At 51.2% G+C, this 13,792-nt stretch overlaps 1 protein-coding gene across 1 annotated transcript in view; it reads left to right on the top strand.

Moving 5' to 3' along the window:
• Positions 1-13,792, top strand: part of LOC103633369 (phospholipid-transporting ATPase 2) — a 46,591-nt gene that overhangs the window by 25,402 nt on the left and 7,397 nt on the right. Inside the window, exons 18-19 of the mRNA XM_008655071.2 lie at positions 456-587; positions 12,450-12,603. Coding sequence (XP_008653293.1) covers positions 456-587; positions 12,450-12,603 — 286 coding nt within the window. The remainder of the gene's footprint in view (positions 1-455; positions 588-12,449; positions 12,604-13,792) is intronic.

Here is a 13,792-nt window from a genome sequence, read left to right as displayed (position 1 = left end):
CCAATTGAGGAAAAACTTGTCCAACACAGGTTGAGATGGTTTGTACATGTCCAGGGAAGACCTCCAGATGTACCAGTGCATAGTGGGATCCTAAGATGCGAAATCAATGAGAAGAGAGGCAGAGGAAGGCCAAAGTTAACATGCGAAGAGACAATGAAAGGAGACTTGAAAGGATGGAATGTACCCAAAGATTTACTCTTGAATAGAAGTACATTGAAAATAGTTATCCATGTATCTAAACCTTGATTTGTGGTTTCAGTTGGGTTTCAAATACCCCAGCTTGCTTGGGACTAAAAAGCTTTGTTGTTGTAACGATTCAGTGAACAATTAGTCCATTGGCCCATGTAAATATTTGTAAAATTAGGATGACTTCAAATCTATGCCTTTACAATGATATTATCACCCTAAAGAAAGTATCTTGACTTGCACCATAATTTTGAATTTGCTTGAAACAGGAGCTGGCTTTTGTAGTGGATGGCTGGGCACTAGAGATTATTCTATCACGCTATACTGAAGCTTTTACTGAACTAGCAGTTCTTTCAAAAACTGCATTATGCTGCCGTGTTACACCTTCACAAAAAGCACAGGTAATTCTTTACCATTGCCTCCTTTTTTCCTTGAATAAAAAATATTCATCGACACTAGTCATTTGTATGAATATAGTACAATTCATTATTTTGAATAATAAAGTGCAAATAGAAATATGTTTTTTAATCAAGAGTAAAGTCCGATTTGCTCCCTTGAACTTGTCACTAATTTTTTAAAAAACACCCTCAAATTCGAATACCAGACAACATACACCCCTTATCTTTCAGAGCTGGACAAATTGCCCATAAAATAGTTCATAGTGGTTTAGATGGTGGTTTTGGCTGATGTGTTGTGTCATGTGGGTCCCACATGTCTTTGTTTTTTTAGCCATGTCATATTGTATTGAACATTTAGCTATGTCATCTTGTATTGAATGTGTCATGTGTATATGGGGGGAGGTTTTTTGTTTTGGAAGTTAAGATGTTTATGTTGTCTAGTATTGGAGTTTAGGTGCCTTTCAAATTCGCCCACTAGTTTATGGGGGTAAATTGGAGTTGACACTTTAATCAAACACTTGTATACAAACAGGCTACATAAAGAGTTGGCATAAGAAAAAACATAGTAAATTGGCTTTTCTAATCAAAACACATGTATAAGGATCTAGCAAAAGCTTACATGATATCCATCAGAGGTCTATTTGGATCTATGTTATATTCTAATTTTCTGTACTCAGTTGCAAATTGTAGTTAACTTTGGCTTTGTCCTAAATCGAACTTTTCTAATTTTGACCCTTATAGAAAATACACCAACATCTACAACGTCATATTGTTGGAAGGTTTGGAAACCCTAACCCTAATCAGGGTGGTTGTGTGTATATATTAGAAAGGGAGTACATGGGCTAGGCCAAGGCCCATAACCCTTTAGACTGATTACAATAAGAAACACAAGCATCTAACATTCCCTTCTCGTAGTCGAAACTCTAGCCACGACAGATGTTGAGACTGGACCGAAACTCCGAGAAGAGCGAGGAGGGAAGACCCTTGGTGAAGATGTCGACAAAATGGAGCTCGTTGGGACGTGATGGACGCGGACATCCCCGACAACAACACGCTCACGAACAAAGTGAAGATCGATCTTGACATGCTTCATCCGTTGATGTTGGACGGGGTTGGCAGAGAAGTAGACGATGCTGACGTTGTCGCAGTAAACCATGGTATTCCTGGTGAGGGGACTATGAAGCTCTTGGAGAAGTTGGCATATCCAGCTCGTCTTAGCCACCCCATTAGCAACACCCCGGTACTCAGCCTAAGCACTAGAGAGGGAGACCACATAATGACGTTTGGGGGACAAAGAGATGAGGTTGGTCCTAAGAAATATCATATAGACGGAGGTAGACCGATGGGTGTCCGGGCACCCGGTCCAGTTGGCGTCGTTGTAGACAATTAACTCATGGATCATGCATATAGAGGCAGTACCCTAAAGATACCAAAGGCCATAGTCGACAGTACCCTAAAGATACCAAAGGATCCGCTTGTCTGCACCGAAGTGCGGCTTATGGGGATCATGCATATAGAGGCAGGCTTGTTGATTGATGCGATGTTGGGCCTGAAGGAGGTGAGATACTGAAGAGCACTAGTGAGGCTGCGATAAGTGGTCGGGTCACTGACATGAGTGCTATCACCAAAGAGCTTGCTTGCCTGTCCACCAGCGTCACAAAGGGCTTGCATGCCAGCCCACTCGAGGATGTACTGCCGCTGTTGGAGGAAGAGGCCCTTGGAGCGACGCTCGACAACAATCCCTAGAAAGTGAAGGGGGCCCACATCCTTCATGGCGAACTCATGTTGAAGAGCGGTGATGATCCGGTGCAAGCAAGCCGAAGAGGCAGTGAGCACGATAAATCATCAACATAGAGGAGCAGGTAAACGGTTTCACTGCCAAGCCGAACGAAGAATAGAGATGTGTCCGACTTGGCCTCAACAAAACCAAGAGAGAGCAGACGCATGGCGAAGCGGTTGTACCAAGCTTTAGGGGCTTGATTCAGACCATAGAGGAACTTCTTGAGCTTGCAAACCATATCGGGGTGAACAAGATCAACAAAGCAGTAGGCTGGCTACAGTAGACGGTCTCAGTGAGTCCCATGAAGAAAGTCATTCTTGACATCCACCTGATTGACTGGCCAAGAACGTGAGAGTGCCAAAGTGAGGACGGTAGCAGGCTTCACGACGGATTGAACGCCTCATCCTAGTTAACACCAGGACACTAAGTAAACCTCTAGAGAACCTAGTTGGCCTTGTACCGATCCCGAGAGCCATGGGCCTTTCACTTGTGTGTCTAGACCCACTTGCTAATCACCACATCGTCGTGTATGGGACAATGCACCAAATCCCAGGTGTGATTTGCAAGGAGGTCCTGGACACATAAGTGAAAGGCGGATGGCTCTCTAGATCATTATAAGACCAACAGGGTTCTTCGGAGGTTTACTTACCATCCTGGCATTGACTACGATGAGACGCTTAGTCCCGTTGTGAAGCCTGCTATCGTCTTCACTTAAGCATTGTCGAAGGAGGGGCCACATGGGGCAACATGTGTTAATGGGGTGGCACACGAGGCGGCGGGCCAGCCCAGAGGGAGTTCGGGAGCGCAGGAGCCACGAGGGGCACTGGGGCCAGCGGATGAAACAGTGTGGGGGAACCTGCATATGGAAAAACAAATGGTGGTTGATCAGAGGGCGCCACAAAGTTAGGATCATGGAGAAAATCCAACTCAGGAAGGGAGGCAGTGGGGGCAGGGAGGTATTCGAGAATGAGAAAATCGTCTCGTCGAAGATGATGTAATAGAAGATCAAGAGATGATGAGTTGTGAGGGCAATACACCAGTACCCTTTGTGATCAGAGGAGTACTTGAGGAAGATACAACAAACAGAGCGAGGAGCAACCTTATGGGCAACCGTGGTAGAAAGGTTGAGGTAGCATGCACACACAAAAACACAAAGATGGTCATAGGATGCCGAAGAGAACAAAAAGGGGTGTGGGCGCTCGATGATGGAATAAGTCTTGAGCATCTAGAGGACAACAGTCGCTTTTGACTGTCCTCTGTAGTCCTTTAGCATCTAGAGGACAGCTTGACTGTCCTCTGTAGTCTCTTTAGCATCTAGAGGACAACAGTCGCTTTTTGACTGTCCTCTGTAGTCGCTTTAGCATCTAGAGGACAACAGTCGCTTTTGACTGTTCTCTGTAGTCTCTTTAGCATCTAGAGGACAATCCTGTTGTGTAGTGTGTGTGAGAAGGTGTGATAGTGCAACCTCTAGGGCTATAAATATGGGTCTCCAACCCTTAGATGGGTATGGCATTGTGTAGTTGTGTAGTGTTTGAGGAAATAAACAGAAAAATTGCCCCAACTCATAGTGTCATCCTCTTGATGAGAGTTAGAGTCCCTATACTTACAATTGGTATCGGAGCCAAACTATCCTGCAGCCTAAACATCTCGTGCTCATCTCCTTCCCGCGCCTCTCCCCACACTCAGTCGGCAACAAGAGCTCCAACTGTTCCTTCCTCCCCTGCTCAGACGAGCAGCCTTTCGTCTGAGACAGCCTCTTCCACACGCAGCGACCCCTCACTAGCCCACCATGTCCCTACGCTCGGCCACTTCGAGTGCGCGGCGCCAGCAGGAGGCCGAGGTCGCCGCGGCACAAACACGCGAGCGAGCAGCAACAGCGGCTGCAACGACAGCGGCGAGGGCAGCACGGTTGGCGGCGGCGGAACTGGGAGCAGTGGGAGGCCTGCCAGGGTGACAAGAAGAAGGGGGAGTCCTCCTCGACACGAGGCCGCAAACGCGGCAAGCCGCGCAAGGCGCGTGGAGGCGCCCAGGCCGGGGCGCGAGGACATGCTGAGGGTGGTGCACGTGGAGGTGCCCAAGGCGGCGCCGTCGGCAACAAGAAGCCGACACGAGACGACGGCTGCCACAACTGCGGCAAGCTTGGCCACTGGGCCAGGGATTGTCGGCAGCCACGACGTGGCCAGGCCAACGTCGCACAGGCGGAGGCGGAGGAGGAGGCCCTGCTCCTGGCACATGCAAGCATCGAGCCATCTCCAGCGGCACCGGCCGCAGCGGCACTCCTCCACCTTGATGAGTCGAAAGCACGCGCTTTCCTTGGCGACGGCTCCAACAAGGACATGATCGAAGGATGGTGCCTCGACACCGGCGCCACTCATCACATGACCGGCCGACGGGAGTTCTTCACCGAGCTTGACTCTAGCGTCCGAGGCTCCGTCAAGTTTGGGGACGCCTCCGTCGTAGAGATCAAGGGCGCCGGCTCAGTCGTCTTCACCGCCGCGTCTGGTGAGCACAGGCTGCTCACCGGAGTCTACTACATCCCCGCGTTGAGGAACTCTATCATCAGCTTGGGACAGCTGGATGAGAACGGTTCGCGCGTGGAGGTCGAGCATGGAGTCATGAGGATCTGGGATCCCTCTCGTCGCCTTCTTGCCAAGGTACACAGGAGTCCAAATCGGCTATACATCCTCAATGTGAAGGTGGCACAACCTTGCTGCCTTGCTGCTCGTCAAGATGACCGGGCATGGCAGTGGCACGAGCGCTTCGGGCACCTTAACTTCGAGGCCCTGAAGCGGCTCAGTGCCAAGGAGATGGTACGAGGCCTGCCGTGCCTTGACCATGTGGAGCAATTCTGCGATGTCTGCGTGTTGACAAAGCAGAGACGGCTCCCCTTTCCCCAGCAGTCGAGCTTCCGAGCCAAGGAGAGGCTCGAGCTCGTGCATGGGGACTTGTGTGGCCCGGTGACACCAGCCACACCAGGAGGACGACGCTACTTCTTGCTGCTCGTCGACGATCTCTCCCGCTACATGTGGGTGATGATCCTTGGCAGCAAGGGAGAGGCTGCGAACGCCATCAGGCGTGTGCAGGTCGCTGCAGAGGCGGAGTGCGGCCGCAAGCTGCGCGTGCTGCGCACCGACAACGGCGGCGAATTCACGGCGGCTGAGTTCGCGTCGTACTGCGCGGATGAGGGCGTTCAGCGCCACTACTCCGCGTCGTACAGCTCGCAGCAGAACGGCGTCGTCGAGCGGCGCAACCAGACGGTTGTGGGGATGGCTCGGGCTCTCCTCAAGCAGAGAGGAATGCCAGCTGTCTTCTGGGGAGAGGCGGTGGTGACAGCGGTTTACATCCTCAACCGCTCGCCCACCAAGGCTCTCAACGGGATGACACCGTACGAGGCTTGGCATGGGCGCAAGTCGGCGGTCTCTCACCTACGGGTCTTCGGCTGCCTCGCGTTCACCAAGGAGCTTGGCCACATCAGCAAGCTCGACGATAGGAGCACCCCGGGGGTGTTCATTGGCTACGCGGAGGGCTCGAAGGTCTACCGCATCCTTGACCCAAGAACACAGCGTGTGCGCACGGCGCGCGACGTAGTGTTCGACGAAGGGCGAGGATGGGCGTGGGACAAGGCGGTGGACGACGGCACGACTCCGACGTACGACTTCACCATCGAGTACGTCCACTTTGAGGGAGCTGGGGGAGTAGACAACTCTTCTCCGAGCAGGTCTACTCCAGCCCCCAAGTCTCCACCGACTCCAGCGCCACACTCTCCAGCTCCTGCTACAACGAGCTCTTCACCACCACGCACTCCAGCCACGACTCCGGCTACAACGAGCTCTTCGCCACCACGTACTCCAGCACCGACGGTACCCTCTCCGGGAACGTCCTCTCCGACACCAGCTCGTGTCGAGCACGACCCAGTGGAGCTCGTGACCCCTCTGTCCCGCGACGAGGAGCGCGTCGACGTGTGCTACGACGGCGAGCCGTTGCGGTATCGAAGGGTGGAGGGCCTTCTCATCGACCCGTCGGTGCCAAGCCCTGTATCTCGCATTATGGCAGGAGAGTTGCATCTTGCATGCGACGATGATGAGCCTCGGTCTTTCGCGGAGGCCGAGAAACACGCGGCTTGGCGTGCCGTGATGCAGTCGGATATGGACGCGGTTGAGACGAACCGCACCTGGGAGCTCGCTGATCTCCCTCATGGTCATCGCGCGATCACCCTTAAATGGGTGTTCAAACTGAAGAGGGATGAAGCCGGCGCCATCGTCAAGCATAAGGCTCGCTTGGTGGCACGCGGTTTCTTGCAGCAGGAGGGGATCGACTTCGACGATGCCTTCGCCCCTGTAGCACGGATGGAATCCGTGCGACTCCTCCTCGCGCTGGCAGCCTTGGAGGGCTGGCATGTTCATCACATGGATGTCAAGTCGGCGTTTCTTAACGGCGACTTAAAGGAGGAGGTCTACGTACACCAGCCGCCAGGTTTTGCGATCCCTGGCAAGGAAGGCAAGGTGTTGCGCCTGCGCAAGGCTCTCTATGGCCTGCGACAGGCACCGAGGGCGTGGAATGCCAAGCTGGATTCCACGCTCAAAGGAATGAGTTTCACGCCAAACCCGCACGAGGCGGCCATCTATCGGCGGGGCAATGGAGGAAGTGCCCTGCTGGTGGGTATCTACGTCGACGACTTGGTGATCACCGGCGCCAAGGATGCAGAGGTGGCAGCGTTCAAGGAAGAGATGAAGGCCACCTTCCAAATGAGTGACCTGGGGCATCTCTCCTTCTACCTGGGGATTGAGGTGCACCAGGGCGACTCCGGGATCACACTTCGCCAGACCGCCTACGCCAAGCGCATTGTTGAGCTGGCTGGGCTCACCGACTGCAACCCAGCTCTCACTCCGATGGAGGAGAGGCTGAAGCTGAGTCGCGACAGCACGACGGAGGAGGTGGATGCTACACAGTACCGACGTCTTGTGGGGAGCCTTCGCTACCTCGTCCACACACGGCCAGACTTGGCATACTCCGTCGGCTACGTTAGTCGGTTCTTGCAGCGACCGACGACGGAGCATGAGCAGGCTGTGAAGAGGATCATCCGCTATGTTGCGGGGACTCTCGACCACGGTCTCTACTACCCGAGGTGCCCTGGGGAGGCACACCTTGTCGGGTACAGCGACAGCGACCACGCCGGTGACATCGACACCAGCAAGAGCACAAGCGGGATCCTCTTCTTCCTCCGCAAGTGCCTCATTAGCTGGCAGTCGGTCAAGCAGCAGGTGGTGGCCATGTCCAGCTGCGAGGCCGAGTACATAGCGGCGTCCACTGCTTCGACTCAGGCGCTCTGGCTGGCTCGACTGCTCGGTGATCTCTTCGGGAGAGACACTGGAGCGGTGGAACTCAGGGTGGACAGCCATTCCGCTCTGGCATTGGCCAAGAACCCCGTGTTCCATGAACGGAGCAAGCACATCCGGCTGAGATACCACTTCATCCGAGACTGCTTGGCAGAAGGGAGCATCAAGGCGCGTTACATCAACACCAAGGATCAGCTTGCAGACCTGCTCACCAAGCCCCTTGGGAAGATCAAGTTTGTTGAGCTTTGCTCCAGGTCCGGGATGACCCAACTTTCTCACAAGACGACGCCCAAGACTTAGGGGGAGAATGATGGAATAAGTCTTGAGCATCTAGAGGACAACAGTCGCTTTTGACTGTCCTCTGTAGTCCTTTAGCATCTAGAGGACAGCTTGACTGTCCTCTGTAGTCTCTTTAGCATCTAGAGGACAGCAGTCGCTTTTTGACTGTCCTCTGTAGTCGCTTTAGCATCTAGAGGACAACCGTCGCTTTTGATTGTCCTCTGTAGTCTCTTTAGCATCTAGAGGACAATCCTGTTGTGTAGTGTGTGTGAGAAGGTGTGATAGTGCAGCCTCTAGGGCTATAAATATGGGTCTCCAACCCTTAGATGGGTATGGCATTGTGTAGTTGTGTAGTGTTTGAGGAAATAAACAGAAAAATTGCCCCAACTCATAGTGTCATCCTCTTGATGAGAGTTAGAGTCCCTCTACTTACACTCGAGTCGTCGTAGTAGGAAGACGATTAAGGTGGTAGGTGGCAGAGTGGAGGCTCTCAGCCCGGTAGCGAGGAGGAACTCATGCCTGAAATAGTAGAGAACACATGACATTATTAGTGGTGCGAATCATGCGCTCAACCTTGCCATTTCGAGAGGAAGTGTAGGGATAGGACATCTAGGCTGGACTCCATGGGAGGAAAAGGACCAAGAGGAGTTTCAAACTCACGACTATTGTCACACTGGGCGACCTTAATGGTAAACCAAACTGAGTGGAAACCCAAGTGAAAAAGTGGAGGAGTCACAAAAGTGTCAGACTTAAAACTCAAGAGAAAAGTCCATGAATAATGAGAGCAATCATCAAGAATCACAAGATAATATTTTTATCCTGAAACACTGGTAACAAGAGAGGTCCACAAGTTGTAATGTATGATATCAAAATTGTGCACAACCTGAGAGGAGGAGCTAGAGAAAGGAAGTCGAATATGATGACTTAACTGACAGGCGTGGTAAAGATGCTCAAGGGTGCCCCTAGATAAGAAATGACTAAACTACTATAGAACTTGGACAACACAACAGGGCTGGGTTGGTCGAGACGATGATGCCAAGTACTAGATGTAGTGGAAGTAGTCAGGGTGTACGACTGTGACGAGGACGAAGACAATGATGGAGCAGAAGTAGGATGTGGGGAGGTGGACGCAGGCAGCTGTAGGATGTACAAGGGTCCGAGCTATCACATTGGGCGAGAAGACTCCGAGTAGCGAGATCCTTCACAGTCAAGCCAAAAGGATCAAACTCAATATAACATAAATTATCGGTGGTAAATTGGCGAACGGAAAGAAGATTTTGAATGATGTGGGGCGACAAGAACATTGTGAAGATGAAGGATCCGGGGAGAACCGAATCACCGATAGAGGTGACCGGGCAAATGTTCTTGTTGCCCACAATGTTAGACTAGCAAAGGGCACGTATGTTGCTATCGAGCCAACAACTATGGTTCGAATCTCTATTTGTGCATAATTTTAGTATTTTTACTATTATAATGCGGGGGGAGCACGACGACGGTGGAAACCGTGGAACCATGGAAATTGGTGCTTTAATATAGTAGAGATAAAGGAGTGGATGGGAGAGGTGGATGGGAAGAAAAGAGTATACCAACGTTCGGAGCAGTGCGATAGGAGGCACGGGAATTAGCCAACTAGTCGGTGACATACGGGAGAGGTCGGGGTCATCGTGCTAAAGGAGCTAGCAAGATTTTGTTCATCCCACCCACCAGTCCATGGGTTCCAGATAGAGCGGAGCGGGGTGGTGTGGCGGAAGCGGTGGCTAAGGCGTTGGTGGCGTAGACGGAAGTTGGCTGAAGGGATACCCTAGATCGGGTAGCACCAGGTGAGCCGACTGCGACGGTGGGAGACGCTAGAAAGGTCCACTCCAGGATGGGCTAGGCCACATGGAGATGCAACCGGTCCCATGGGTTGTATATGGAGAGCCATGATCTGCCCCCTGGCCATCCTCACCACCACAGTCGCCCGTCCGCCGACAACGACTGTCACCACCAGATCGGTCCCCTGGTTCTAGACGGGTGGGGAGGATGCGATGGGTTGGAGATGGGAGGGGTAGGCAAGCCTGACAAAGAGCGCCCTGGGGTGGGAGTAGAACGTACGGTCGCGATGCCTGGCCTTCGGGGGTGGAGCTGTAGAGAGAGGTAGCGACGTCGGAGCTAGGTGGTAGCCCCTTGGTGAGCTCCTTGAAGATAAGGTCATTGTGGATCTTGTGGAAGGGTGGGAACTTGAATGAGTGATCCAACTGTGGAGGTGATCGTAACGCTCGTTGAGGCCGCGAAGGAGATTGAGGACGAGTGTGCAATCAAAGACAGGCTTCTCGATGTCACCGAGGGAGGCTGCCATGCCCTTCATTTGGCGGTTGTACTAGGTTACAGAGAGGCAGAGACGAATCTAGCCAAAAATATTGTCGGGGTCATCAAAAGCAGCTTTGCTATATGATATAGATTTCCATGAACTTTAACGGTGATTTACTAAAGGATTTATAAATTTTATCGGGATCGGCTGACCCCGATAAACACCCCTAAATTCGTCCCTGCAGAGAGGCGCCCCTAGACGAAAGTCTGAAAGGCAGCATCGAGGTAGAGCGTGTGCTTCACGGTTTCCGAGGAACTGCTCCTCGATGGCAACCCTAGCACTGACAGGCAGTGCCGCCACAAAAGGGAACGTCCTGCAGCTCAAAACTGACTGTTCTGAGGATCCACGAGAGGAACACACTACCGATAGTCCAAGAAAGGATACTGAGGGAGCGGTGTCAGTGAGAACGTGGTCGTCCAGGTTGTAGCACTGGAGGGTAAATACAAGGTCACGCCAGTAGGCGTAGGTGGAGGAAGTTGTGTCGAGGATGACGGGAACCAACGCCCACCTCCTAGCGTGGAGATTGGCGATGATGACACCTTCGTACTCGGAAGGAGGGGCGACCACAGGAGGCCCCGTGAGGGGCTTGATGCCTAGTTGCCGAGCAGGTGACGCTCAGCCTTGGCAAGCTGCCTGGTAAGGGTATCGACACCAGTGAGGCATTCACACTCTTGAGCAGCTGCCACAACTGCCTTAGCCATATGGAGTGTCACGACGAGGGTGGACTGGGCCACAACAACGTTGGATGGGGGACAACAGGCGGAGGGGCGAAGTAGGTTGTCGGGAGTATGGGAGCAGTAGCGTTGAACCTTGTGGTCAGGGCATGCAGCTTGGCGAGGCCGATGGGAGCAGAGGCGGGTTCAGCGATCGCACCAGCAGGGAAGGGCGTTGGCGGCTGCGCCTGCAGGGGGGAGTATGTCGGCTGCCAAGGTCGTGGTAGCCAGACTTGCAGGGGAGGACGCCGGCTACCAGGGTCGTGGCAGCCGTGCCTGTAGGGGGGAGGACGCTGGCTGTCAGTGTCGTGGCAGCCGTGCCCATGATGACGGCGGGAGCAGGCGCGCCCGCGTCGTGCTTGGAGGAGGGAGGATGGCCTGTGGGGCAGGCCAGGCAGCCATGGCGGCGGGTGGGGCGGGCCCTGCGCAGGGGCGATGAATGAGGCGCTGGTGGGAGGGGTTGCGTCGCCCAGAGGAGCCGTGGGGCGACTGCGGGAGCGATGATCGTCGCTCAGTGACGGGAAAGGGGGGAGGGAAGAGAAGGTTGGGAGGGAGGAGCTACATCCATGGCCAGGGAATTTTCTGGCTGGATACCATGTTGGAAGGTTTTAAAACCCTAACCCTAATCAGGGTGGGCTGTGTGTATATATATATTAGAAAAGGAGTACATGGGTGGGTCAAGGCCCATAACCCTTAGAATTAGGGCTAGGAAAAAAGCTCGAGCTCAACGAGCTGGCTCAGGCTCGCAGCAGCTCGGCTCGGCTCGACGCTCAGAACGAGCCTGAGCTGAGCCTGTTTTTGTGGCTCGTGAAAAGAGCGAGCTAGCTCGGCTCGCTGCAGCTTGCGAGCTGGCTCGTGGCTCGACCCAACAACAATTTGTTACATAAAATCCTAATTAGCATATAATATTAGTACTGAGTAGACAATTAATTTATGTTATTTGAGATTACTATACAAAATTAATCTATTTTCTATATTATATTAGTAATATATCTATTTACTAATTTAAAATATGTTATTTAAAATATTTTAAGGATTTATATTATAATTTAGAGAGCAAATTCACGTTTATGGCTAGGCTCGTTGGCTCCGCGAGCCAGAAGCGAGCTGAGCCGCGCCGCTTTTTCAAGCTCGTCAGATGGGTGAGCCGACCTCAGCTTGGCTCGTTTCCACCCCTACTTAGAATGATTACAATAAGAAACACTAGCATCTAAAACAAATTATTTTCTACCATGAACTATGTCGTGATAAATAGTACATTTAATATTGTAGGTGTTAATTTATTTTTATGAACACCTAGTCAAAGTTATTGAAAGTTGACTTAGAGTAAAGCTAAAATAAGATAATTTGGAATTATTACTCTGTTTCTCCTTGGAAGGTACTTGCCCTAACATCCTGTTTCCATAGCTAGTGAAGCTTCTGAAGTCATGTGACTATCGAACTTTGGCAATCGGTGATGGTGGGAATGATGTAAGGATGATACAACAGGCTGACATTGGTGTAGGAATTAGTGGTAGGGAAGGTCTTCAAGCTGCAAGGGCTGCTGACTATAGCATTGGCAGTGAGTACTTAACATCTTATCTTTTTTGTCTGCTACCACAATCCTTATAGCGCTACATCCTTTACTTATAAGACCTGTGGGTTATCATGTCTTCTGTATACTAGATAGTTGTCATAGTATTACTGTTATTTTTTCTCACGTTTTTGTTGCAAATCATCTTGTTTACTTTTTCTGGTTCTGGTATATAAACTCTGTTTAGTTACTTTTGTATGCATGGACATCTTCAAGTCAGTTATAAGTTAATCATTTGTGTGTTGAAGTCAATAAGAATCTGGGAATGCCAAAGTGTACTCAAAGCAATTGCTGTTGCATAGCCCAACAGTGACATCTTGGCCTTTTGGCAGACAACTGCAGTTTGATGACTCTTGCTGACCATGGGTTGGTTGGGTTCTTCATGTGGACTTTCTACTAGGTTTTCAAGGATTGAAACTTCGACCTGTAGATTGTAAAATGTGTGGACTGTACTAATTGGTAACCAAATTGTCTCCACTCAACCAAGAAAAGAGAAAGTAAAAATATCAGCCAATCAAGTTGGTATATATTCCTTCTAGAACAAGAGGGGAGCCTAATGAGTAATGACTATACATTATCTTTTTGGTGCTTGGACCGACTTCTTTCGGCACCAAACAAGTAGATACGAATAATTTGAGTTGTTTGGTAGTATGATGCCTGGGCTCATTGTGATACAAGTTCAGTTATTTTCTATGTTCAAGGTACTGTTGATATAATAGTGATGTCAATATGTGTTCAGCTTTCTTGGCCTTCACATGTAAATTAAGCTGTGAACTCAAATATATTTCCATTTCTGTGGGAAATATCATTTTACAATGTTGGGAAAGGGCTTCTAGCGTAATGGTTAAAGCTTCTGAGTAGCACCTCCAGGTCCTGGGTTCGATCCCCCTTGTGGTCAAATTTTTGGCTTGGTTAAAGAAAAACCCTCGTTGTGCCCCACCTGCTCCCAGGTTACGTGCTGCACGCCACCCTCCCAGCTGGGCCATTGTAGAGTGGGCGGTGGTAGAGTGGGCAGTAACGGCCCGCTAGTGATGGGGGGCTAGGGTTCGGGGATTTTCTCGGCCGGGACCATGTTTCGGTCTCTTCTTAATATAATATTGGAAGGACGGTCTTTCCCTCCCCATCCGAGTTTATCATCTTACACTGTTGTGTGTTGGGAAGATCAGCCTTGTAGTCC

Source organism: Zea mays, chromosome 7 (genome assembly GCF_902167145.1).
Source record: "Zea mays cultivar B73 chromosome 7, Zm-B73-REFERENCE-NAM-5.0, whole genome shotgun sequence".
NCBI classification, from domain to species: domain Eukaryota; kingdom Viridiplantae; phylum Streptophyta; class Magnoliopsida; order Poales; family Poaceae; genus Zea; species Zea mays.
This window is presented reverse-complemented; position numbering and strand designations above follow the sequence as displayed.